Below are 26,304 nucleotides of genomic sequence, written 5' to 3'. Positions count from 1 at the left end.
CTTATTTTATATAATGGAATACTATTCAGCTATAAAGAAGGATAAACTCAAGATTTTTATAGGTAAATGGATGCAACTAGGAACCATGCTCATAAGTGAAATAAATCAAACTTGCAAGTATAAACATCATCTTGTTTCCTTAGTGTAAGAAACTAAAAGAGTAAATAAGATACAAGATCTGCAACAGATATTGAGAAAGGAAAGAAACTGCTCACAAGGGAAGAACAACTCAGATGGGGAAAGGAGAAATGAAAGAAGGGAAAAGAAAATAAAGAAATGTATGGGTGTGTGTGTGTACAATAGCAAACATAATTATACTAATTTCTTTTATTTCTTTGAAAATTTGGTTTGTGAATTATATTGGTTGATTAATTTTGCATGCCTATCTCATAATCTGAGAAACTACTTTGAAGACAATATGCAAAATATTAACCATTGTTAATTTCTGATTATTGTTTTTAAACTGTATCATTATTTTTATTTTTGATTACTTCTCTGTCTTTAAAATAATTTAAAAGAATTGGTGGAAAAATAAACAAAGTAGGTTACCCTACATTAATATTAAAAATTATTTTAAGATACTATAATCTACATTTAAATAATCATCATAATTTTTCCTTAAAGACAACTGTACTTTGGATTTCCACATCCAAAAAATTAAAATCTCTCTTTTTATTGTTATTTGAACATATCTTCCAAAGTTCTTCACTTAATTTCTGACATACATAAAAATCGTCACAAGGTAGCTATGTACTTTTTAACCCTTAAAAGTTAAAAAAAGTCACAAAAACCTACTGAGAAAAAGCACATATAAGAAACTCAAGGCAGGAATAGTAGTGCATGCTAGTAATCCCAGCACTCTGGGAGGTAGAGAGAGGAGGGTCCCAAAAGTTTGAGTGCAGCTTAAGCAATTTAGAGATTTAGCCAGGCCTGGTCTCAAAAAGTAACTTTGCAAAGTACTTCCTATATTAAAACCAAACAAGCCTTCTGGCTGTATAAAAAGAGAATGGAGACTAAGCCTACTCCCCTATATACCTCTGTCTAGGTCCCACACATGCTGTGTATACTAACGTAGGAACAGATTGAAAAACACAATACAAAGATTACTGATTTCTCTTACATTGACTACCTTCTGTAGTCCCTCACTGTCTTTGCAATCAAGGTTTTCCAAACTATGCATCTCAGAAGTTACAATAATCCATTACCACCACAGAGTAATGAAAGAAATTAGGAATCAGAAAAGCCTTGAACAGAAATAAAGAAACAGCTGGAAATTTTTCAATTTTTTTTTCAAAACAAAGACGGTATGGTCTAATTAACTATACTGTAGAAATATAGCATGTATCTATTTCAAATGTCAATACTGTAATACAAATTTCAAAATAATTTAAAAGTTAAACAAATGAATTTTGGACTACCCTTATATTCAATTACCTAAGATAACACTCTCTTTTCCCTTGACACTTGACAATATTTGTAAGCAATAAAAACTCATTTAAAAGTGTTAAGCACTCTTGCAAAAAAAAGTAGAGTAGTTGGAATGTTTCACTTACAGAAAACTCCATTATAGTCTATGCTTCATTTTATAACTAATTACTTCCTCATCAAGCAGCAAATAGAAATACTGTCACATAAAAGCTGGAATAAAAATTATTTTGCTTCACTTAATGCAAAATGTGCCTATATATACAGTTTCTGATACATAATGAAAAAACAGAAACAGAGAATTTAGTGTTTACATTAGAAGTGAATCAAATGTTTAAGTAAATGTTGTTTATATTTTAAAATCAAAGTTTTACTGGAATTCACATAGGACATAACTTATAAAAAGCCCATATAATTGGCACAACTAAATTATCTAAAATAGTAGTAATCCATCTTTTAGTAGCATATCACTTGATGGTGACTGTTCTTTTTCCAGAACTTTCACTAATGACTTTTTGAAATATGGCCTAGTGTGAAATTTGCCATAACAGTAAAATATTTTCAACATTTTCCTGCCAAAGAACATCACAAATTACAGGACTTTAATGAAGTAATTTATTACCAGAACTCATAACAAAAGCTACAGTCTTAATGGAAGAGAGAAAAAGATACCAGGTTTTGTTTTGGTTTGGTTTTAAATACTGACCAAATGATTATTTCCCAGGCTCTTTAGTCTATTCTCAATACTAACAGTGATAGTAAACATATCTCAAACAACATGAGCAATTCTTTGTGATTAACAGCTTTAGAAGACTTACAAATCAAAAATAATCTTTCTGGCAGACACATAAATTAAGAAAGCTGTATGTATATACTGTTATAAGCCTATCCTCTAACAAGGATCTGATACAAAACTGCTACCAGTAAATAGGGAAAGAGAATGAAAAATGCCAAAAAGAAGCTATGAAAATGAACACTAACTACTTTTCCAAGAAATTATACTTGTTAGTAAAGATTACTATCACAAAAGGTAGCTGGATCCTCTGCTTCATGCTAGTAGCCCAGACAGGGGGAAGTAAAAAGATAATAACAATATTAATACTAATACTAATAGTAATAATAACAGACATGAAAAGTAAAAACAGATCTGAATGCCATCTCCATTAAGGTTCTACTTCTCTTGGACCCAACTGTTCTCTACTCTGAGAAGTTTTGTGCCAACTCTATTTCTAGAGAAGAAGAAAAACTGCCCTTTGGGGAACAACTATCTTCACCTGAGTTTCAATCTCAATTCAAATAGACTCACTAGGAAGCCTTTCAAACTACAGGTTTAAGGAAATGCTTCAAAAGTAAGATTTCTCCCCAAAAGTTTCACAATACACACTGACTTGGAAAATGTTAATTCTATTCCAGTCTTCTTTTGGGTCAGAGGTTATGATTTACTCAGCTCTGGACATAGAGCTTTGTGTACTAGAGCCAGAAGCAAGGAAAAAGAATGAAGACTAACATTATTTAGCAACCTGTGTATTCAGGATTTGTAGTAATGAGGTCTGGGATCAGAACTAGGTTTTGCTATTTGTTGATATGCAGCACTAACTCAGTTCTCAAGCAGGGAGAACTTAGCCTGCTAAGGGAAATTTGTCAAAGTCTGGAAGCACTTCTAATAAACTCAACTGGAGGAAGAATTAATGAGTGCTAATAATCCAATCATGTGTAAGACAGTGCTCCCCTCCCCCATAAAAAAAAAAAGAGATTTATTTGGGGCTGGGGATTCAGCTCAGCAGCACAAGTGCCTGCCTGGCAAGCACAAGGTCATGAGTTCGATTCCTGGTACCAAAAAAAAAATTTATTTGGTATGAAATGTCAATCACATTTTGATCTAAAATGTCAAGTGACATTACATAAGCAAAAATATGCAAACAAAAAGACAGTGTTTTTAAGCTTTAAATAGAGGCAACATTGCTAATATTGACAACTTTTCATGACATAAACTTGGACCAAAAATAAATGTATATGTAAATATTATTTAATATATGTAGCATGGATTCATCCCTTACCTTTTGGTTTGCACAATATTTGCCTCTAATTTGAACTGAATCATACCTCCCTTCTAAGCGACAATTTTCCCAGAGATCTGTTTCCATGCTCAACAACTTGAGACTATCAGTTGTCCTCCTGTCCCCAAGCCCTCCCTGCGCCACATGCACATACTCTCAACCAAGACCACACACCAACTACTGCTGTAATTGTGAGCATGATGCATATGCTTTCTGTTTTGCAGCTATAAAATCATCTGTACTTTAAGACCTTAGGTTAAAAACAGAAAGACCATAGGAAAAAGAAGTCTATTTCTTGGTTGACGAAGCAGATGTCATAGGGGTAGATTTATCTGTATCTGAATACACTGTGTTCTAAACATATTGAAATTCTAATAATTAAGTTCTGAGAGGCTGGGGATTTAGCTTAGCAGCATAAGCACCTGCCCTGCAAGCAGGCAGTCATGAGTTCGATCCCCAGTACCGATAAAAAAAAATAAATAAATAATAATAATAATAATAATAATTAAATTCTGAGAAATATTCATGAACTTTTTTTGCATTACTATTTTTATTATTTTTACATATATATACATACACATATTATGGTTTTTTTCAGCTTCTCACACTGATGAAACAATACAATGCTTACACATATGTGTCTTATTTATCTAACATGAACTTCTTTCTACCAAGGTTTGTCTATCCAATAATTAAAAGATGAATCTCCATTCTTATCCTCTCAGTTTCACCTAGGAAAAGACCTACATTGGAAAAGGCTGTAAAGGACTAAACCCCTGCTTCTGGGTAGACAAAGTAGATGTATTTTTTCCTAATCCTCCTAATATGATCAACTAAACCCAAGATAATATACAAAATGAAAATAAGAGTCTAAAAAATGAAGAGAAGGCAGCAAAATGGCTAGAGTTCAGGATATGCGGTACACCTCAATAATGAATTTCATCTGCTCTTAATCTCATATATCCCAGATTTAAGGCTAAAAATGACATTAACCCAAAAAGTCACCAGCACTGACCAAAAAAGTCCTAATAAAGGCCTACTTTCTCTAGCCAAAGGACCAGGAAATGAGCAGCCTAAAAAGACAGAACACTGTTAGACAACAAATGACTTATTATAGGTAGCCAGTGTGGTGGCACACGTCTGTACTTCCAGCACTTTGAAGGCTGAGACAGAAGGATCATCACAAATTCAAGGCCAGTCTACACTATATAGTGAGTTCAAGGCCAGCTTGCATTACATAGCAAGACTTTCTCTTAAAAAAAAGGAAAGAACAACTATTAACTATGTATGCACCTTGAGACCATAATGTTAAGTGAAATAAAATCAGACACACAAGCTTAAATGTTGTACTTTCTCTTATGAGCCATTCAAAGGTTTTGGTTTTTGTTTTTGTTTTTTTGTACTGGGGATTGAACTCATGACCTTGTGCTTGCCAGGTAGGCACTTATACCACTCAGCTAAATCCCCAGCCCGAGACATTCAAAGTTTAAATAATTTAAAGAACAAAATAAAACAGACAATACAAAACATGTACATGGAAAGGAGATCTATATACACATTAAACAGTAAGAATGGCTATAAAAAAAAGACAGCCATAATACAATGGCTATAACAGTAACAAAAGTTAATAAAGATATGGATAAATGGAAATCTCATTTACTACTAGTAAGATGACAAAATGGTGCAGCCACACTGGAAAGGCTTTGCAGTTCCTCACAATGTGAAAGTAAGACTTCCTAAATGACCTAGTCATTCCACTTCTGGATACATACCCCCAAAAATATAAACTATATATCCATTCAAAAACCTGCACATAATAGTCACAAAATATGAAAAACACAAATACCTATCAACTGATGAAGAAATGTGTTATATCCATACCATAGATTATCATGGGGTAATAAAAACAAAGTAAGTACCAATCTGTGCTTCAGCATGGATGAACCTCGAAAACACAAATGAAAGAAGCCAGAAACAAAAGACCACATACATGTAATTCCAGGACAAGAAATGTCCAGAAGAGGGAAATCTACAGAGAGAGAAAGTAGATTACTGCTTGCCAAGGATTGTGGGGTAGGGGCAAGAAAGGGAGTGAAATCCAAAGATCACAGGGTTTCTCCTTAGAGGAACAAAAATGTTTTAAAATCAGAGACTGGTAAGTATATTAAAACCTGCTGAACTATATATTTGAAAAAGGTGAATTTTTTGATATAGGATTTATATCCCAATAGAACTATTAAAACATAAAATAGAGGACCATAACAAATACAGAGGTAGAACACAAGAAGAGATATTCAACAATTTTTTTGTGAGTCAGTGAAGGTTTTCACAAGATAAAAATGCTTTCTTTTCACTGGGGAAAAAGTTAGATTCTAAAAAATAAAAAGGTGCTTTCATGAAAGAGATAGGTCTGTCACAATGTATCCTAAAAAGGTTCATGGAATGGAGTTGCATTAAGCACTGGCCAGCATCGAGACAGAGAAAAGTCATGTTAGAATGAATACAATAGTCAGAATCAAACTGTTCAGGCAACTGTGCATGCAATAGGGCATGAGGCAAGGATAGGAGAAAGGCAAGAGATGACCCTGAGAAGCAGGACAAGTCACAAATAGTAGTAAGGAGGTCATATTGGTTAAGCACATGGATTCTGGGTGAGATTCGCTAAACTTCAAACCTCGTTCCACCATTTATTACACGGTGACCATAAGAAAGTTCTTTAACACTGTGAGTATCAGTTTCCCTGTCTGTCAAAAAAGGGTCAATAACTTTCACTTCCTAGAGGTACTGGAAAGACTAAATGAATTATTTCTAAGTGTTTGTAATACTGCACTAGTGAAGTTCATACTGCTAATACTATGACTAGATTTGAGCATAAGCTTACTTCATCATATGTGAAACAAAAGGGCACTAAAAATACAAAACTGTACCTTAACAGTGAATTCTTGACTATATTTAATAATAGTAAACATCATAACTGTATCACTGGTTTCTTCATTTAATTTAAGAAACATATCCCAATTTACAGTGTCCCTGGCATGGTAGGATATAAAAGTGAATCAAGACTAATTCTAATCCAGATCAGCAGTAAAATGACAAAACCACCATTCGACAGCTGCTTGGTGCATCAAGTTGTGGTCTTGGTCTCATTTCAAATTCACAATTAGCTGTACTTCTCACACTCAGCAACAAACAGTAGGAACAAAATGACTTTCCAAGTAAAAGATCAGGGTCAACAGATGAATTTTAAAAGTTAGTTCTGTTAATGTTGCTTTCATGTGTATGTGTGCTATCAATCTGGCATTTTAAAAACAAAATACATAATTTAGCCAAAGACAACTTTATAATCATGAGAACAACAAAGTTATCAGTTCTGCTGAAAGATAAATTCAATCAATGTTGTTAAATATTCCTCATTTTAAAAGCACTTTTTAAAATTAAAGTGTTAAAATCTCAGGACTGACACATGCAAATTTTCCATTTCTATACACATAAACAGAAGGGGTAAAAAATTAAGGGGACTGTTTTATTTTCACATACTGTGTTTATTCTACAAACTGAAAATCTGTGGCTTTGTTAATATTTAATAAATATAATTATTTATTATTTATTATTTAATAAAATAATTATGTGATTCTAGTTCTAAAGTTACTTACTAGTTGGGAAGATAGGAAACAAAATGAGATCTGAATAAAGCAGCCCAAAATAAAATTTTAAAATAATATACTGATATACTGAAAGTAAGAAACAGAGATAAAAATTTAATCACACTCATACTTAGGCATGATGATACATGACTATAATCCCAGCACTCTGAGGCAAGAGGATCACAAATTTGAGCCCATTCTATGGGTAATTTAGAAAAAATCTGTCTTTAAAGTGAAAAAAATTTTAAAGGGTGGAGATGTAGTTTGGTGTGAAAGCCCCGGACTTAAGTACACTGAATTCAGTTTGAAAGACACGACGAAAATCTTTAAAGTAAAACAAAATTAGTGAAAATAGTCAAGAGGTGAGGCATACTCAGGAATACAAATATATATATGGAACTAGATAGGAAAATAAAAAGACAACGATAAAGAGGAGGATTCCATTACTTTATTTAAACTACTGATGGTAGAGAACACCCTCTACTAAAAGGAAAAAAAAAATGTTTTAAGAAAAAAGTAGCTATGCCAAAGGATTTTTGTAGACATAAAGACAGGTTTTTTGACTACTAAAGACAAGGTATATGGTTACAAAATTAATTAATTAATTATAAAAAGGAAAGTTACAGGAAGAAATATCATAGTATTTTTCAGGACTCTTAAGAGAAATAGTCAATTAAAAATGGAAACCCACACTGTCATACAAGAGGGGTCATAAAAAGATTTGACTAAAATATCTTAAAGTGAAATTTAAAATCTTTTTTTGAGACAGGATCTTGCTATGTAGTTCAGGCTGGCCTTGAACTCACTATGGAATCCAATCTGGGCTCCAACTCACAGTGACTCTCCTGCCTCAGACTCGCAAATGTTGGAGTTAATGAGTTACAGGCATATGTCTAACACACATGGCTAAAATTTAAATTTTAGATATGTTTATTTAATCTTTAAAAATATATAATTATAACTGCAATATATCTCAGAACATACTAAATGTTAGAAACCACAAAAAAGGCCCGGCATGGTGGCACATACCTGTAATGCCAGCCCTTGGGAGGCTGAAGCAGGGTAGTCGTTGGAGTTCAAGGCCAACCTGGGCTACTTAAGCAAGTTCAAGGCCAGGGTGCACTACATAGTGAATCCTTGCCTCAAAAAAATCATAAAAAAGGAAAGGAGAGGAGAGGGCGAGAAAAAGGGAGAAAAGGAAAAGAAAAGGGAAGAGGGAAGGGAGGGGAGGGGAAACAAGGAGTCACAGAAAATTAGGCAGCCGTGATGACCCACATCTGTAATCCCAGACTCAGAGGTTGAGGCAGGAGGATCACTAGGAGTCCAAGCCCAGCCAGAACTATAAGAGGAAACCTGTCTCAAAAAAACAAACAGGGGCTGGGGATTTAGCTCAGCGGCCTACATGCCTGCCTGGCAAGTGCAAGGTTATAAGTTTGATCTCTGGTCAAAAAAAAAAGAGGTATTATTTTATGGGAGTTGCAGGGTAATTTTCCAAACTAAAATTTATTAAAACATAGCATCCTGAACTTTATAGGATATGACTCTGGCAGAATTACTATTTAGAGGTCAGTATTATTATTTTCAACATTTTTTTCTTTTCTTTTTTTTTTTTTTGTCTTTTTCATTTTTATCGGTACCGGGGATCGGACTCACGACCGCCTGCTTGCAAGGCAGGTGGTTATGCCACTGAGCTAAATCCCCAGCCCCAGTATTATTATTTTGAGAGCTGTATTTGCAAAAAGTATTCAAGGTCTTCGTCAATTTTTTTCCAGAGGGTCTTATACTTACAAATCACTTATCATTCTAATTTTACCATTTTTAAGTAGCTGAATTCAACAAGATCCTCATTTAACATAATTTCCACAGACTTAATGAAATATTATAAAAGCAAGATCTGCAATTCACAATACTGTACATACATTAAATTGACAGATGACTGTAAACCCAGCACCCAGGAGACTAAGGCAGCTGGATTGCTAAGTTCAAGACCTGCCTAGAGGACATGGGGAGTTGAAGATCAGCATAAACTACATAGCTAAGCCCAGTCTCAAAAAAGGCTGGGGGAGATGGGGAGCTGCTGTTTAAATTGCTGTAAGATAAACAATTTGTTATAATATTATCAAATCACAAAACAATATAACAGTAATTATTCTAGCATTCATCTCAAAATCAAATTCGCTTGTTCAAATTTGTACAATACATCATTTATCAAACATTCTCTTTTTCCTTCCACGGTAGACAAGAAACAGGAGGAAAAACAAATGGATTCTTGCCAAAATGCCTCCATTGCCCCCTAGTGCCCATTTTAAAGACTGAAGAAATTCCAGTACTAGCTGTTTAGAAATGCTAAGCAATACACTGCCTGGATTTTGGAAGAGCTTCTAGCATCCTCTGCTGACAATATCTTGCAGGCATAATTAAATCATTCCATTTTAAATAGTATTCCTCTTTGAAGCTAAAGCTTTACACTTTCTAAATAACTTTTCTTCCTAGTCAGCTTCAATTAAATTAAAATTGATCATTAGTGAAATACTAACAAAAACATGCAATATTGTTTCCATGACTCATTTCATTCTCATATTACTAAAAACTACAAGAGAGTTTTTATACATTTAATTCTTCAACCTTTCCTTAGGCATGAAGAAAAGAGACTGACTGATACAGGTGGTTGGCAATGACCAAGGGCAAAGGGATGAAAAGCCTCAGACCAGAAGACAGAGAGGCATAGTGGTGGCCCAAACTTGGACTCTCAACCACAGAACGTGCCAGGCAAGGAGTCAGACAAAGTTCATGGAAAACAGGTGCTCATAACTAAAAAGTCAGTGTTATGTCCAGCCTTTAGTTACAGTCATAAAAATCCAACTTCCAATTTTCTGTAGCAATGGGAAACAGGATAGCAAGAATAATGAAAACCCTCAATAATCTCAAAGTCTCCATTTAATTATGAGTTACAACCTTTCTCACCTAAAAAAGTAAAAAAAGAAGCACAGAAAAATAACAGGAATGGTTAAAACTTATTTTTCACCTCTTTTCTCTAACCCTTTGCACTTGAATATTTACTTGTTTAATTCTAAAAAAAAACAATAAACTCTCAAATTTTATTGCCATAAGTACCATAAGTAGAATAAAGAATGAATATAAAACAAGTTTCTCATCCACAAAAATTATAACATATATTAATATTTCCAAGGCAGTGACTCAAACAGTAACACTAAACTTAGTAACTGAAGTAAACTGCATATTCTAAAAAGTAATCGCTGGCAGTGCGGTGTATAACGTATGTACTAACATGCACTTTGGTTATTTTCCTTCAAATTTTAGAATTATCAGAAACTCATTTTTTTTTTTTGTCTTTTTCTTTTTTTATCGGTACCAGGGATTTAACTCACGACCACACACTTGCAAGGCAGGTGCTTATGCCGCTGAGCTAAATCCCCAGCCCCCAGAAACTCATTTTTAAAAATGTGTGATTAAAGGGGTGTAAAGAATTATGATCTATACAACTTAATGAATTAGTCTTATTCCACCTTTGAGCAGCTTTCACAATTATTAAACTGTTATGTAACTGAACTGGAAGGTTAGGATAATGCATAGAACGGTTCTGATGGAAATAAACATTTATCTGTATTTCTGTGCTTGTATTTGCTTAGTTCAGTCCTCTCTCTATCTTCATTTTCCACACAAAAACTAAAAATATGCCATAAAGAAAAACACACTCGGGGCTGGGGATTTAGCTCAGCGGCATAAGCACCTGCCTTGCAAGCAGGTAGTCGTGAGTTCAATCCCCGGTACCGATAAAAAGGAAAAAGACACAAAAAAAAAAAGAAAAGAAAAGAAAAACACACTCGAAAATTATAAAATGAAAAGAAGCCATAAAATGAACATTTCAATTAAAAAGCAAAAATGTTCAATTCTACTTCCATAATTGTTTTTTTAATTGTTCTGTTTTACTGACACCAGGGATTTCACCCAGGGCCTAGCACATGCTAGACAAGCACTCTACCAATGAGCTACCAATGATCCTAGCCTAACAACACAGCTGTACATACTATATATAAGATATTAAGCTAAAACCTATGGAATTTTATAAAAATTATTATACCTTTTACCATCAAGTCCAATTGCTTGAAATTATTACGTGTATATTGCACACAAACAATGACAATAAAGAAAACAACTTAAGTTTTCTACAGAAGACAGATACAAGCCTGTGAAGTAGCACATGAAGCTGGTATCTGGAGATGTTGCTGACAAAAAAAATCACGTTAGAAATGGTTTTTAAAGGTTGGAAGGAATTTCAGAAACTAGAGAAAAGGAAAAGCAGCACTAAAGTTTTAATCAGTATCAACTGATTAAATCAGTATCAATATGAGAAGACTTCTTTATCAGGAAGAATTAATGAGCAAAATGGAACTGACAAGGTCTAATACACTTATCAACCAGGACATTCAGATATCTATCTAACCGATTCTGATGAAAAATTAGATATGATATTGAAAAATATTCTAAGTTGTTGAGACAGCCAGTGCTGACTGGGCAAAGAATTATAAAGCAATTGTGGAAATATAGGGGATGAGTAAAATCTCTATGTATCGCATTTTTTCTTATATAAATTAAGTTGAACTGGTAAAGAATTACACTTGAATAATCTATTTCCACAATGTTCTGGAAGCCAGCAGTCCATAATCAAGAAGCTGGTAGACTTGGTTCCTGGTTCGTAGATTACCTTTTGCTAAAGCCTCATCTGGCCACCCCTCCCTACCAAGGGTGAGGCAGCAGGACTACAAGCACACATTTTTTGGTCTCTACTCTTATGCAGACATCGATCCTATGGTTTAACTAAACTGCTTCTTTAGAGGCAGTCTTAGTCACCCTCGACACTGGGACAGAACACCCACAGTTTAAAAAAGAAAACATTTTTATTTTGACTCAAAAGTTTGACTCCATGGTCAGCTGATTCTAAGGTAGACACAAGATAGTAAAGGGTCTCTCAGAGTGGAAAGCCGCCAGAAACCAGAGAAGAAAGGAGCTGGAACAAGAATACATCCTTCCAAGTCATGCTCCCACATGACCCGCCACTTCTGAACATATCCCACCTCTGAACATGAGAATGGGGGGCGGGGGACATTTTAGATCTAAACCATAAGAGAGCCCTCATCTTCAAATGGAGCCACAATAGGGCTTCAACATACAAAGTTTGCCAAGACACAAACATTCAGCACATTACAAAATCCACTGTCACATTTCATAGTACTCTGCAAATTACTCAAAATAATTAAGTATCTCTTCTTCATGGTTCTACAGCATTTAATATATCCATAGCATTCTGTGACCTAGAGATTTGAAACACACAGCATAAAAATTTGGAAATGTAAATGTAGTTTACCAGTGGCCATAATTTACCTATTTTCTCTGATTTTATGGAGGAAAAAACTTTAGAATTTTTTACCGAAATATAATAGAAAGTGATGAATTTTCTAATAAAGAGATTTTAGTGAAAATATTTCAATTACAAAAATATTTAGCCAGAGATGGCAGTGCATGCCTGTAATCCCAGCATTCAGGAGGCCGAGGCAGGAGGATTGCTGTGAGTTCGACACCAGCCTGAACTATACAGTGAAAGCTTATCTTTTTTTTAAAAAAAAAAAAGAAGAAGAAGAAGAATATTTAAAAGCACTACAATTGATGGCAAAGAAAGTCAATACTAGGCCAAGGATATTGCTCAATGGCAAAAGCACCTGCCTGGCAAGCACAAGGTTCAGAGTTTAATTCCCCATACAAAAAAAACAGTCAATATTATAATTTCTGGAATGTTATACCAAGTAAGATCTTTAATGAAACTGCCAAATTTATCCTTATGTTTCTCTTAATTTTACAAAACCACATCTATGTATTTATACATATGTATAATCTAGGATTATATAAACATATACGTTGTTTCACATGAAAAAAAATTTATAAAATCTAAATTAAAGGCTTTACTGGAACTGATGGATTTGATATGTACTGTATAAAAATACTCAAATACCCACTTAGACAAAGTCTTTGATAGAAGAAAAGCTTTTTCTTTTCTGTCCATTACTAGTACCCATTTTGTTTCTTAATTACTGAGATAATCAGTCCCATAGAGAAGGAAAATGTTTTAAAAAATTGTCTATGCCAGGTATCAATTACAAACAGTATATTAGTTTTCTTTATCATGCTTCCCCTTACTATTTTGAAGGTTACATATTTTATTTTAATTGTTTGGACAATCAGTCAGAAAACTATAATCTGCATACTGAACTTTTATTATTTTAGGGGTCTGTTGCTTTCTTCCTGAAGTTTTTGTCAGATTTCATTTTTCATTTTTTAAATATACTCTTACTCAAGTTTAGCAGTAAACTGATCTTTGTATTTCCATAAAGATATTCCACTTGAATTCTTAAATTATCAGTGGATACTTACTTCTTCTTCTCCTTCATCATCTTCATCATCATCATCATCTTCTTCAGAAAGAGGTGGAGGTAAAGGACCAAGGATATCTTCCCCCAGATTAGCTGGTTCTCCTACCATTTTAGGGGGTAAAGGAGGGCCAATTAACTCATCATCAGAAGAATCAGAACTGTCTTCACTTTCACTGCTGCTTGTCTCTCTGAAAATAAAGAAATAGAAACTCTTTGCCTCCACTGCTATAAACTTTTTGCCTCTCGAGAATGTCTCTAGAGATAGTTCTGATCTCTCAAGAAGTCTTGCCTCTAACTGAGTGTGTCAAATGTTGATGTTGTTATTGGTCTGTTTATTTATTTGCTTACTTGGTTTTCAGACTCTAAACCCTCCTTCTTCAACCTTCTAGTGCTGGGATTACAGGCATGGAATACCATACCTAGCTTACAAATGTTTTTACATTTACAATTCAAATATTAAATGTAGGGCCAGGTGTGGTGGCGTGCACCTGTAATTCCAGCACTCTTGAGGCAAAGGCAGGAGGACAGCACACATGCCTAAGCAGTGAGCTGTCTGTATCACTGAAAGCTCTAAAAGGTTTGCCATCACTGAGCATACTAATGTCTAGAGCACACTGATATCCAGTCCTTTCTTATTACATGAAAAGACTATTACTCTCATTAAGGTCTCTGTCAAATAGCTCTAGGCATTCTAAAAGCTACCATCTTCTATTATACCTTCATCCCACCCCAAAGACTGAGAATTCAGAATTCCTAATTATACAGATTAAACTTTCAAATATTTTACAAGATTAAAACTAGAAGTCCCTTTTAATGAAGTAGATCTGATACATAAGCTCCATTAAAGCAAAAATTTCTGGAATTTTCTGTTATGTTATTGTAGTAATAGGGATTGAATCCTAGGAGTGCTAAGCCATATCCCATCACCCTTTTAATTTTTTTCTACCATGGCAGGGTCTCACTTTGTTGCCCAAATTGGCCTCAAACTTGTGATCCTCCTGTATCAGCCTGTCAGAGCTGGGACTGCAGGCATGAGCCATCACTATTTCCACCTGGTAAGGAATTTCTGTTTTGTTCACGGCTGTGTTTCTGGCACTCAGCAGCTACTCAAGGAAACAGAGATTTTTCTTTTTATTTTCGCCTATGTTCAATATTACAAGGAATACTGTACTTGCACATCCCTCTGCTGGATCATTGCTCTTCTGCTTATGTAGTTTCTTTCTTATCATTCAATGTCCTCAAATATCACCTCATCAAAAAAGATATCAAGGGGCTGGGGATTTAGCTCAGCGGCATAAGCACCTGCCTTGCAAGCAGGCGGTCGTGAGTTCGATCCCCAGTACCAATAAAATTGAAAAAGACAAAAAAAAAAAAAAAAAAAGGGATCAAGCACAACTTTTGGAAACTTTTACATACAGTCTTCATTACCTTAATTATTTCTTTTAGTTTATCTTTATTATAAACATGTTAAATCACCTTACCTGATTGGCAACTCAGCTGTTCAAAATGTTATCCACCCCTCGAAGGCCCCAAGACAATAAGAGGTCAGGAGCAGAGATATTATCTGACCTACTAACCACTGTATCTCCAATGTCCATAACACTACCTAACCACAAAAGATACTCCTCAATAATAGTTCAATAAATAAGCTTGTATTAAGCTATGTACACACTCAAATTATCACCCTTGTGACTAAAACCCAAGTTTACCTCTGTTCTCATTTAGAAGTCACATATTTTTAATGCAAAATTATCCAAGCTATCAAGAATTCTAAACTGAAATGTTGATCCTTAGCATCCATGCTAAGTTAACTGAGCTAACTAGTTCAAAAGTAAGCATTAAACTGAGAACTAAACAGATTCATGTTGATTTCATGGCTGATTATCCAGGCCTAATACCCACATGAAATCTGAATGGAATGCATTAGTTTCTATGTAGATTCTAATTCCGTTTCTGTATTGCTTCTAATGAGCCCAAGCCAAGAAGAGACTTTTAAACATATTTTCAATATACTGAAAAATAAAGTCCATGAAATTATGTCCAAAACTGCATCTGATGGAAAACAATATATTTCATGTTTAAAATGTGCCTTGATTCAATACATTGCCAAAACACTAACTTCAGCCTGAGAAACAGTATGAACTGGCTGAGAAAATAATTAAAGGAGGCAACTTTTTTTTTTTTTTTTTGGTCTTTTTGAGACAGGGTCTCACTATGCCATTCAGGCTGGCCTTAAGCTCATTTTGTAGCCCAGGCTGGTCTCAAACTTGCAACATTCTGCTGCCTCAGCCTTCCCAGTGCTGGAATTACAGGTGTGCATCATCACACCCAGCTTCCTTTAAAAGAGATTTTAATTTGATGTTAAATAATATCTATAGGTACAGAGTATCAATTCAGAAAATATGCCTATAAGCAAAATTCATTCATAAAATTTCTGTTTTTTGGTTTTGGGGGCTTTTGGTCCTAAGTCTTTGCTTATTCTTTTTTTTTTAAGGGAAAAAATAAAAACAATAAAACAGTTTAGCAGGAGAGTTACAATAATAATCCACTGCATAATCTTACCTTTGTAGTAAAAGGAAATACAAATGCCTAAAAATTTCCTACCTTACAAATTTGGAATGTGTACATCATTTCTTTTGTATCCTTAATCAATATCTAATACAATAAATGTCACTTTTCTTCCCTGTATGTGATTTATTTGTGTGAATGTGTGTGTGTGTGTGTGTGTGTGTGGTATTGGGGATTGAACTCGAGGCCTTGTGCATGCTAAGCAAGGACTCAATCACTGGGCTATATCCCCAACCCATGATTTTTGAATGCAAACTTCTATCCATATAATATTTCTTTAAAGCAGTAAAATTTAGGGTTAGGTAACAGTCTTTCTGTAAATTAAATTTCAGTAACATAACATATTCAAAAAATTATTCTCATTTAGTGACATAAATCCTCAATATCACAAAGGAAAGTAACCTAATAGTTACTAAAGAATACAAATGATTGAATAAAATACAGCCAAGAGACAAATAAACAATCACAAAACTAACACTAAAGAAACAATTTGTATTTACTAGGTGTACAATTCTCTTATATAGAGGGGTAACTAAACTTCACATAGGAATCTACTGTCTCAATCAGACAACATGGATAAAAAAGGAAAAATGTGGGGAAACACCTAAAAGGAAAAGCTATTAAATAGAAGGAAGGAATCAAAATAAAAAAAGAAGAAGAAAAGAAAAAGAATTCTGCAAAAATTTGTATGCTAAATTTTAGCTGAGTCCTGAAAACAGAAGCAAGGATCATTCTCCAAACAGTCTAAAGAAAAAAAGATTTCAGCTTTAAAATGATTAAATATGAATGTGATCATTATGTATATCTAAAATATAGCAAAGGGCTGGGCACACAGTTCAGTGGCACAATGCCTGCTTGGCAAACCCAAGGCCCTCGGTTTGATTCCCTGTACTCTGTGGAACCATCCGGAGTACTCTCTTTGACTCTCCTTTACTCTCCTTGGAAAGAAGAGCACCTCCATTTTGGAATAACTTGGTCCTGTCTCCATGTATTGATATGTATAGAGCTTGCTAGGCTATTTTTTTGTCCCTTTAATTGGCTTGAAGCAATGTAAATTGATCTGGCTGAGGAGCTGACGTATAATCTCTAAAGCAAAGCAACAGGTCATTGTTACCAAGTGACTCCTCAATTACATGGTTGAGCCAGGTGGAACAGAGAGCCATGTTTCACGCTGTCAGCTGAGAGGCTATGACTTGCCAGGGTGAAAAGCACTGTACATCAAAACTAAGCACTGACCTCAAACTATTAGACACTACCTCAGTTGTGTTATGCACATTACTTTCTCTCTCTGCATTGTTGCCCTCTGCATATTACAGAGGCAATCTCAGAACTCCCAGCTCACAATAGTCACGGCAGTCATGTATTTTCCGCCATTCTGGCTGTGACTCATCTCCAAGCCACTGCCTTTACAGAATGAATGAAACCCAGATTGGGGTCAGGGGGTGGCCTATGTTCCTATGAAGCACCATATTGGCTGGACATAGGTCAGTGTCTTTGTTCCCCCCTTAGGTTGCACTAAATGTGGTAGAGAGGAATTAACTCGCTAGAATGCCAATAACTTCCCCCTTAGAATTACAAATATAAACCCTTCTCAATCAACGCAATAAGAGACTAAGAAAATAATACAAAAAATCACTGAATCAAAGAGTTGGTTCTTTGAAAGAATAAATAAAACTGATAAGCCCTTAGCCAACTTTATTTTAAAAAAGGAAAGAAAAAACTCAAATTCATACAATAAGGAAGGAAAAGGGTGAAATCACTACAGACCCTGTGGAAATACAGAAGATCATCACTACCTACTCCAAAAACCTCTCATAGGTTTGACAGCACAGAAGAAATGGACGGATTCCTAGAAACATATGAACTACCAAAGCTGGATCAAGACTATGTAAAACTGCTTAATAACCCAATTTCAATTAATGAAATTGAAAATGTAATTAAAACCTTATCAACAAAGAAAAGTCCAGGTCCTGATGGATTCACTGCTGAATTGTAAAAGAAATTCAAGGAAGACTTAATACCAATACTCCTCAAACTCTTCAATGAAATTGAAAGGGAAGCAATTCTCCCCAACTCATTCCTGGAAGCAAGTATTACTCTAATACCAAAATCAGAGAAAGACCCACTAGAAAAAGATAACTACAGGAAAATCTCACTAATGATCACAGACGCAAATATTCTCAGTAAGATGACAGCAAACAGAATGCAGCACAAGATCAAGAAGATTATACACCACAACCAAGTGAGACTCATCTCAGGAATGCACGGATGGTTCCACATACGTAAATCAATAAATGCAATCCACCATATCAATATACCCAAAAATAAGAATCACATGATCATCTCTATAGATGCAGAAAAAGCTTTTGCCAGGGTCCAAAACCTATTTATGATAAGTACCTTACAGAAAATTGGAACAGATGGATTTTATCTCAATATGATAAACCCATCCAAGACAAATCAACAGCCAGCATCATATTAAATCAAAAATTGAAAGCCTTTACCCTAAAATCAGGAATAAGATAAAGATGTCAATTATTGCCACTCCAATTCAATATGGTGCTGGAGCCAGAGCAATTAGACAAAAGAGAGAAATAAAAGGAATAAGGATAGGAGAAGAAGAAGTTAAACTATCATTATTTGCAGATGACATGATACTCTACGTAGAAGACCCCAAAACTCCATTGAAAAACTCCTAGGTATAACAACCTAATTCAGTAATGTAACTGGATACAAAGTCAGAACTCAAAAATCAATAGCATTCCTGTACACAAACAATAAACTCACAAAGAGAGAAATAAGAGAAGCCACATCCTTCACAATAGCATCCAACAAAATGAAATACTTAGCAATCAATCTAACAAAAGATGGAAAAGATCTATAAAGTAAAAATTATAACACCCTGAAAAAAGAAATTGAAGAGGATCTCAGAAAATGGTAAGACATTTGTTATTCACATATAGGAAGGACAAATATTTTGAAAATGGCTATTCTCTCAAAATTGTTATACAAATTTAATGCAACTCCAATCAAAATACTACTAGCATACCTCACAGATCTAGAGAGATCAGTCCTAAAATTCATCTGGAACCAGAAAAGACTTAGAATAGTAAAGGCAATTCTGGGCAACAAAGGCAAGGCAGGAGGCACCACAATCCTCGACTTGAAATTATACTACAAAGCTAATGTAATAAAATCAGAATGATACTGCAATAAAAAAAAGATCTGAAGATCAATGGAGTAGATTAGAAGATACAACTACAACTACAAACACTCTCAGCCACCTTATCTTTGATAAAGGGGCCAAATATGTTCACTGGAAGAAAGACAGTCTCTTTAATAAGTGATGCTGGAAAAATTGGCTCTCTATATTCCAAAAACTAAAACTAGACCCATGCCTATCACCATGTACTAAAGTCTAAATGGATCAAAGATCAAAATATTAAAACTGAAACACTAAATCTGCTGAAAGACAAAGTAGATAGAAATCTTGAAGACATAGCAGTTACTAGGCAGAGAATTCACGAACAAAAGTCAAACTGCAAGGGGAATTATTTCCAAGAATCAATCAACTGGGATCTTGTCCTTTTAAAAAGTTTTTGCATGGCAAAGGAAATCTGCAACAGAGTAAAAAAGGAAACCTATGAATTTTGGAAAAATCTCAGTCAACTGTCCCTCAGACAAAGGACTTCTATCTAAAACACAAAGAATTTAAAAAAAAAAAAAAAAATCAGACCTCAAAATTCAAAGACCCAATCCAAAAACCGGCATCTGAGATGATTACACAGTTCTCAGATGAAGAAATACAAATAGAAAATAAATATATGAAAAAATTTTCTGCATCACGGGGTTATTAGAGAATGCAAATCAAAACAACAGTGAGATTCCATCTCACTCCAGAAAGAATGGCCAGGATCAAGAAAACTACCAACAACAAATGCTGGAGAGGCTGTGGGGTAAAAGGAACTCTTCTGCACTGTTGGTGGGAATGCAGACTGGTACAACCTCTGTGGAGGTCAGTCTGGAGGTTCCTCAAAAAGCTGGGATTGGAAGTCCTATTTGACCTAGCTATTCCACTTCTGGGCATATTCCCAGAAGAACTGAAAACATCATATCACAGTGATATATACGCATAATTTGTAATAGCCAGATCTTGGAAACAACCTAAATGTCCAACAAATGAGGAGTGGATAAAAAAAATGTGGTATTTTTATACAATGGAGTACTACTCAGCTATAAAGAATGATCACATTGTGATTTTTATAAGTAAATGGATGCAACTTGAGACTGTACTCATAAGTGAAATAAATCAAACTCACATGTGTAAATACTGTATTGTTTCTCCAGGGTAAGAAATGTTAAGAGTATATAAGACATAAAATCCTCAAAAAACACTGTAAAAGGGTAACAGTCAAAGGGAAAAAAAAATTATATCTCAGGAAAAGGAGAGGGAAAAAGGGAAAAGGAAAAATATCTAAATTTGTATAATCACATTTAAGATATCTAAGATGATTATGCTACAAATTCTATTAGTCCTTGGAACAAAATAGTTGACATTCATAGGATTGGATCAATTTTGCATGTCTGTGTCTGGTAATCTGAAGAACTCTTCTGGAGATCACTATGTAAAATAACAACTTTAGTTACGTTCCTACCACCTTGTTCTGAAGGCCCAAGTCATCACTGTTTTGGGCTCCTTGCTATTGCTATTTGTTTGTCTTTTTTGTTTCTTGTTTTTCTAGCAAATTGTTTTCTTTTGTTTTTTTGTTTTTCCCTCTAATGCGGAAAGGATAGATGTATATGTAGAAGCTTATACATGCTGAGAACTTCTCCTAAACAGTGTACGAGTACTGATTGTATTATGCATGACATGAACAGCTACTTTGAAGAAAAAGACACATTTTCGTAACCACTGCTGATTTCCTATCATCATGTTGTGAAATCACATTGTGATTTTATTCTTTGTTTAGAGTGGTTTTAGCCTATTTTGTATGTTTAATTTCAAAATACATAAAGGTATGGACAGCTATTTTGAAGAGAACAAGAGACATTACAGTAGCCATTGCTGATTTTCCTATTGTCTGGCTCTGAAGGCCTGTAATGCCTTACTCTATTCTGACCAGCTTTATACTATTTTGTTTGTGTAAATTCACTGTGTGTCAATATATAAACAACTACTTAGACGAAAATAAGAGATATTATGGTAGCAACTGTAGATTTCCTGTTGTCTTACTTTGAAATCTGTGTCACTTACATTGTTTTCTTCTGATCTGCTTTGTTCTGTTTTGTTACGGTTTGTTTTACCCTCTTTAAAATAAAAAAAATTAAAAAGTTTTTTAAAAAGAAAGTAAAGCAGACAATTAAAAAACAAATATAACTCTTCCTCAACTGCAATAAGGACAGGAAAACGATCTCTCTGGGTACAATAAAATAAATGTACCAATAAAATCTGATGGTTTTCTGATTGTTTATATTCACTTTTATCTTAATATACAGAGAGTTTTTAAAATTATTAAGCACCAGGAATGGTAGTGAACACCTGTAATCCTAGAACCAGGAGGCTGAGGCAGAAGATCCCTGTGAGTTACAGGCCAGCCTGAAGTGCATACTGAAACTGTCTCAAAAAGACAAAAAAATAAATAAAACTATTAAACATTTGATAAGTCACTGGTATAAAGGTCCTTATCTATGAGCAATTTCATGTATGTTATTTTAAAATGTATTGGCTTACAAGATCTCAAAAGAGAATTCCCTTTAATCAGTTGTTTCCTCCATCAACAAAATAGTTACCATGTCCCCGCCCCCACCCCACCCTTTTTTTCTGTCTTTTGGAGACAGGGTCTCACTATACACTTCAGGCTGGCCTTGTGCTTACTTTGTAGCCCAGGCTGATCTCAAACTTGGAATGATTCTCCTGCCTCAAACTCCTGAGTGCTAGGATTACAGGCATGCACCATCACACCCAGCACCATGTGCCTTTTTAGGACCAATACAGATAGTCTCCCACAGTCAGTGCACAGCAGTACTTTTAGGGACCCACAGAAGTTGACACTTACCTTATATTAAAATTTGATAGTGTTTATTTGCTCATCTTTGAAAAGAAAAAATAACCTTAGAAAAAAACAAAATCACTGTTGTCTTTAAAATAAAATCACAACTCTATCCTCTTTTTAAGCTTTGTGAAGTAACTAACCCACTCTTATTGCCCAATGTTATTGGTCAAGTTTCCTAAATTGGAGTTTGAGGATGAGATAATCACAAAAAAATACTAAAATTGAACATGAAGCTTTCTAGAAACCATGCCAAAAAGGCCAATGATGTTTAAGTATGAAAAGCACTTATAAAAGATTTTTTTTTGTCTAGGTACTAAATTCAAGAAACAACTTTACATTGTTTTTTCATTTGTGGTTTGGTTTGGTTTGGTTTGGTTTGGTTTGGTTTGGTTTGGTTTGGTTTGGTTTGGTTTGAAACAGGGTCTCACTTTGTAGTTCAGGCTAGCCTTGAACTCACTATGTAATCCAAGCTGTCCTCAAACCTGCAGTAATCCTCCTGTCTCAGCCACCTAAGTGCTGGGATTACAGGCATGTATCACCATGCCCAGGTCACATATTCCAGTAAAGTAGAAACATCCTGGATTACATTTTGCAGTAAAATAGAAGTTCTTAAAATGCATATATTTCTTTAAACAGGCTTTGAGCAAATTTTAATTAAACTTAGCCACAGTAAATTTGCTTTTACAGTTAACAATTCAAAGCACAAAAATAGGGGCTGGGGATTTAGCTCAGCGGCATAAGTGCCTGCTTTCCAAGCAGGCAGTCGTGAGTTCAATCCCTGGTATCGATAAAAACAAAAAACACCAAAAAAAAAAAAAAAAAAAAGCTTAAAGAGCCCTTAGTAAACACAGAAAAATCAGCCTAATACATCTGATATTAATATATTACCAACTGAAGTTTCAACAGGTCTGTTCATTTGCCATGTATTATTCTGTGGAGGCCTTTCTGAGACAGTAGGAAGCAAACTTCCATTCTTTGATCAATAAAATACAATAATAAATTTGTATTATTATATTTCCCCAATGATAAATTCCATTTTCCTATTTTACAGTAATTATGATGATAGTAATTCTTCAATTTAAACCACCAGTGGCAAAAGTAATATTTAAATTTAGAAATTTTGTTTTGTTTTTTGGAGTGCTAGAAACTGACCTCAGGGCTCACTGATGCTAGAATGTTTGAGTTTTGTCATAACAATAAAACTTACTCCCAATAGCAATGGTGGATCTTTGATAATATGATCAGTATGCAGAAAAATACAAAATAAACAGAACTAATAGAATTATTAACAATTCTCAATTAATGGAATCATTATTTGTCAAAAAGGTAGGTAGGGCAACCCACTTGAAACCCCTTCTGTCTGTCTCTCATACAGAAGCTTTCTTTCTTTCAATAAATATATTCTGTTCTTAACCTCCAATGTTCCTAAAGTCCATTCTTTGATTTTAGAAAACATAAACTTCTACAGTACATATAAATGGTTGGGAGTTTCATTCCTCTGTATCATTTGGAGGTCTTCCACTGAGATCACTGGACAGAGATAAGAATTTGCTTTTGTTTCACAGACTCTGGACTGGGACTCTTCTAGTTAACAGATTTTTATGCTTCAGATTTTGATTTTACTTTGCCCATTGCTTACAATTATTTGTACCTTGTCATTGTCCATTGCTTATAATTGCTTTGTTTCATACAGATTTGTTAAAATGATGATGTATCTAAGTTAAAACATGGGGCATTGGGGTGGGGCAGTTGGTTTCCGGCATGGTAACTGCTTCCTCTTAAGAGTGTCAACTTAGTGGGGGCTTCCAGTAAAGATAGCGGATAGATAAGAGCAGATTACAGAGGCTCTTTGAGAGCTCTTAGATGATTTGTCAACTTAGATGCCAAAATAACACAGCGTGGGAAGTCCTGAACAGAAGGAAATAGATCCTCTCCACGCATGAAGAAACTAAAGTGAGAAGAACCAGTCAAACATGCAATCTCGGTGCTACTATTGGAACAGCTAAGATTCAGTGCTTCCGCTGCAGAGCCCGAACTCGCGTGGCCGCAACTCATTGAGCCACCTGAATTCCTGCTGCTTCAACTCACGGGAACCACAGTCACACTGAAGTTGGAGGTCAGCAAGTCCAACAGAGAACGGAGCTGCAATGACCTGCGGTGAGTACAGAGAATAAAACCCTTCCACGGAAAAGGGGACATTTTGGAATTGGGTAGGACTAGCAAGAACAAGGAACAGCAGCGACTTCAGTTAGTTGTTCCCTTCCCAGACGAGATTGGTGGGGTATGCTTGGCCTGGGATACACCTCTGGTGTACCCCAGGTAGAGAACAACAATAAGTTGTTCCAAACCAATTCCCTACGTACAACGCACACTAATGCAGTGAAGTCCTCAGCAGGTTAACTGACCCGGAGGGGAGAGGTCAGCATACGCCCCTGTTTGCACCTCAATAGCACACTGGAGTGGGCAGGATCACCTAGCCAGTGCACTTCAGAAGGACCATAACCAACAAAGAAAGGGACTGGGACTGGGACCTCCGCTACATGCCTGTATGGAAGAAGCAAAAAATATGAGAAGAGGAAGCAACAAGAAAAAGTCCCCAGGTCCCAACCCTGAGAACACTGATCCAGGGAAGTTAAATACAAAAGAGATTGAGGACAGCAAACATGCAATATCAAACACGGCATCAGTGGACACAAAGAGCTATCTTCGGGACCTCATAGACGAGTTCAAAAATGAAATATTTAACCAAGTAAAGCAAGATATAAGTAGATTAATAAAAGAAAGCACCTCTCAAGAAGAGAGAGACGGAAGATTCAATTATACTATGTCTGATGATATAGCCAATTCTATTGACAATAACAAGAGACAACACAGTAACCATGATAGAACTCCTTTCACAGTGGTTTTGTATGTCTTCTACGTTTCATATGTTTATAGGAATATGTTTTGTTTTGTCTTGCTTTGTTTTGTCTCTCCCTCTAATATAGAAAGGATAGAAATACATGTTAAGACTCATGCATGTGTAGAACCTAAAAACAGTTTACAAGAACTGATCTTATGACACATGATGAAATGAACTAATACTCTGAAGAAAAAGAGACACTACAGTACCCAGTGCTGATCCCGTAGAGTCATGATGTGAAATCCAGCAATACTATTATTCTTTGTTCAGAGAGATGTTAACCTGCTTTGGTTTGTTTAATCTCAACATAATTGAAGATATGGATAACTGCATGTACGTTTAAGTGTATAGGATTGATAACCATATTTCTAAGTTTTTGTTGGATAGCTGAACAGGACTCTTTGCAGTCTTGCTGTTTGAATTTCTACTTTATGTGTGTCACTTTTGTATCCTGAACAACTATTTGTAAGAGGACAATATGTTACTATCAACTAGTGATTTCTTACTATTTATTTTTTCTTTGAAAGTATGTATTATTTCTACCCATTTCCTGTTTTGTTTAGTCTTTCTTTAAATAATTTTTTTAAATGGGGCATTTATAAGATTTTGTTCTTGTACATGATGCAATTAAACTAGTTTGTAAATTTACTGGTACTCCTTTCCTGACTTTATTTAGACAATTCTAAAGAGAGTAATGTTAGAACACCTCTTGTAAACTATACTTCTATAAAATGGGTTTTAAATAAAATCTAGCTCAGACTTAGAAAATATACATGCCTATAATAAAATATGGGTTTCCTTCCACCATTTAAAAAGCAGTGGGCTGGTAGCTCTTCTTTAAGACTCAGAAGACAGGTTTCACTGAGACTGGCTCTGATCCTCCTCTCCACTTTGGAGGAAATTTCAAGCCTATACTGCTGCAGTTTCCTTTCTTTGGCTTTACTTCTAATCGTTTTCCCAACTTTGTACTTTCCTTTTCAGAGGCATGTAAAATTAGAAACAAAATTCTGAACTGTTTCAACCTTTTCTTCCTCAGTTAAATCCATAGAAAATGAGCATTTGCTATGCCAAAGACAGGGAAATCATCTTAGATGAGACACACATACCCCATTTCTGGGTCAGATGAGACATGGGAATTTTGCGCATCAAAGACAACACACATAAAGTGTGTTCCCACTTAGTGTTCTGGGCAAGTCTCCTCCAGAGACT

General features: G+C 35.0%; 1 protein-coding gene across 4 annotated transcripts in view; it reads right to left on the bottom strand.

The window, feature by feature from the left end:
- Nucleotides 1-26,304, bottom strand: part of Wdr70 (WD repeat domain 70) — a 305,121-nt gene that overhangs the window by 259,736 nt on the left and 19,081 nt on the right. For 2 of the 4 annotated variants that reach the window (XM_013152887.3, XM_063258091.1), the window contains exon 5: nt 13,574-13,760. In XM_013152887.3, the coding sequence (XP_013008341.1) occupies nt 13,574-13,760 (187 nt within the window). The remainder of the gene's footprint in view (nt 1-13,573; nt 13,761-26,304) is intronic. The other 2 variants (XM_063258094.1, XM_063258093.1) reach the window with 1 other exon arrangement.

Source organism: Cavia porcellus, unplaced genomic scaffold, assembly GCF_034190915.1.
Source record: "Cavia porcellus strain 051 isolate PalLab524CR breed Dunkin Hartley unplaced genomic scaffold, mCavPor4.1 scaffold_11, whole genome shotgun sequence".
In the NCBI taxonomy this organism is placed as follows: domain Eukaryota; kingdom Metazoa; phylum Chordata; class Mammalia; order Rodentia; family Caviidae; genus Cavia; species Cavia porcellus.
The sequence above is the reverse complement of the archived record's forward strand: the minus strand, read 5'-3'. Positions and strand labels throughout refer to the sequence as shown.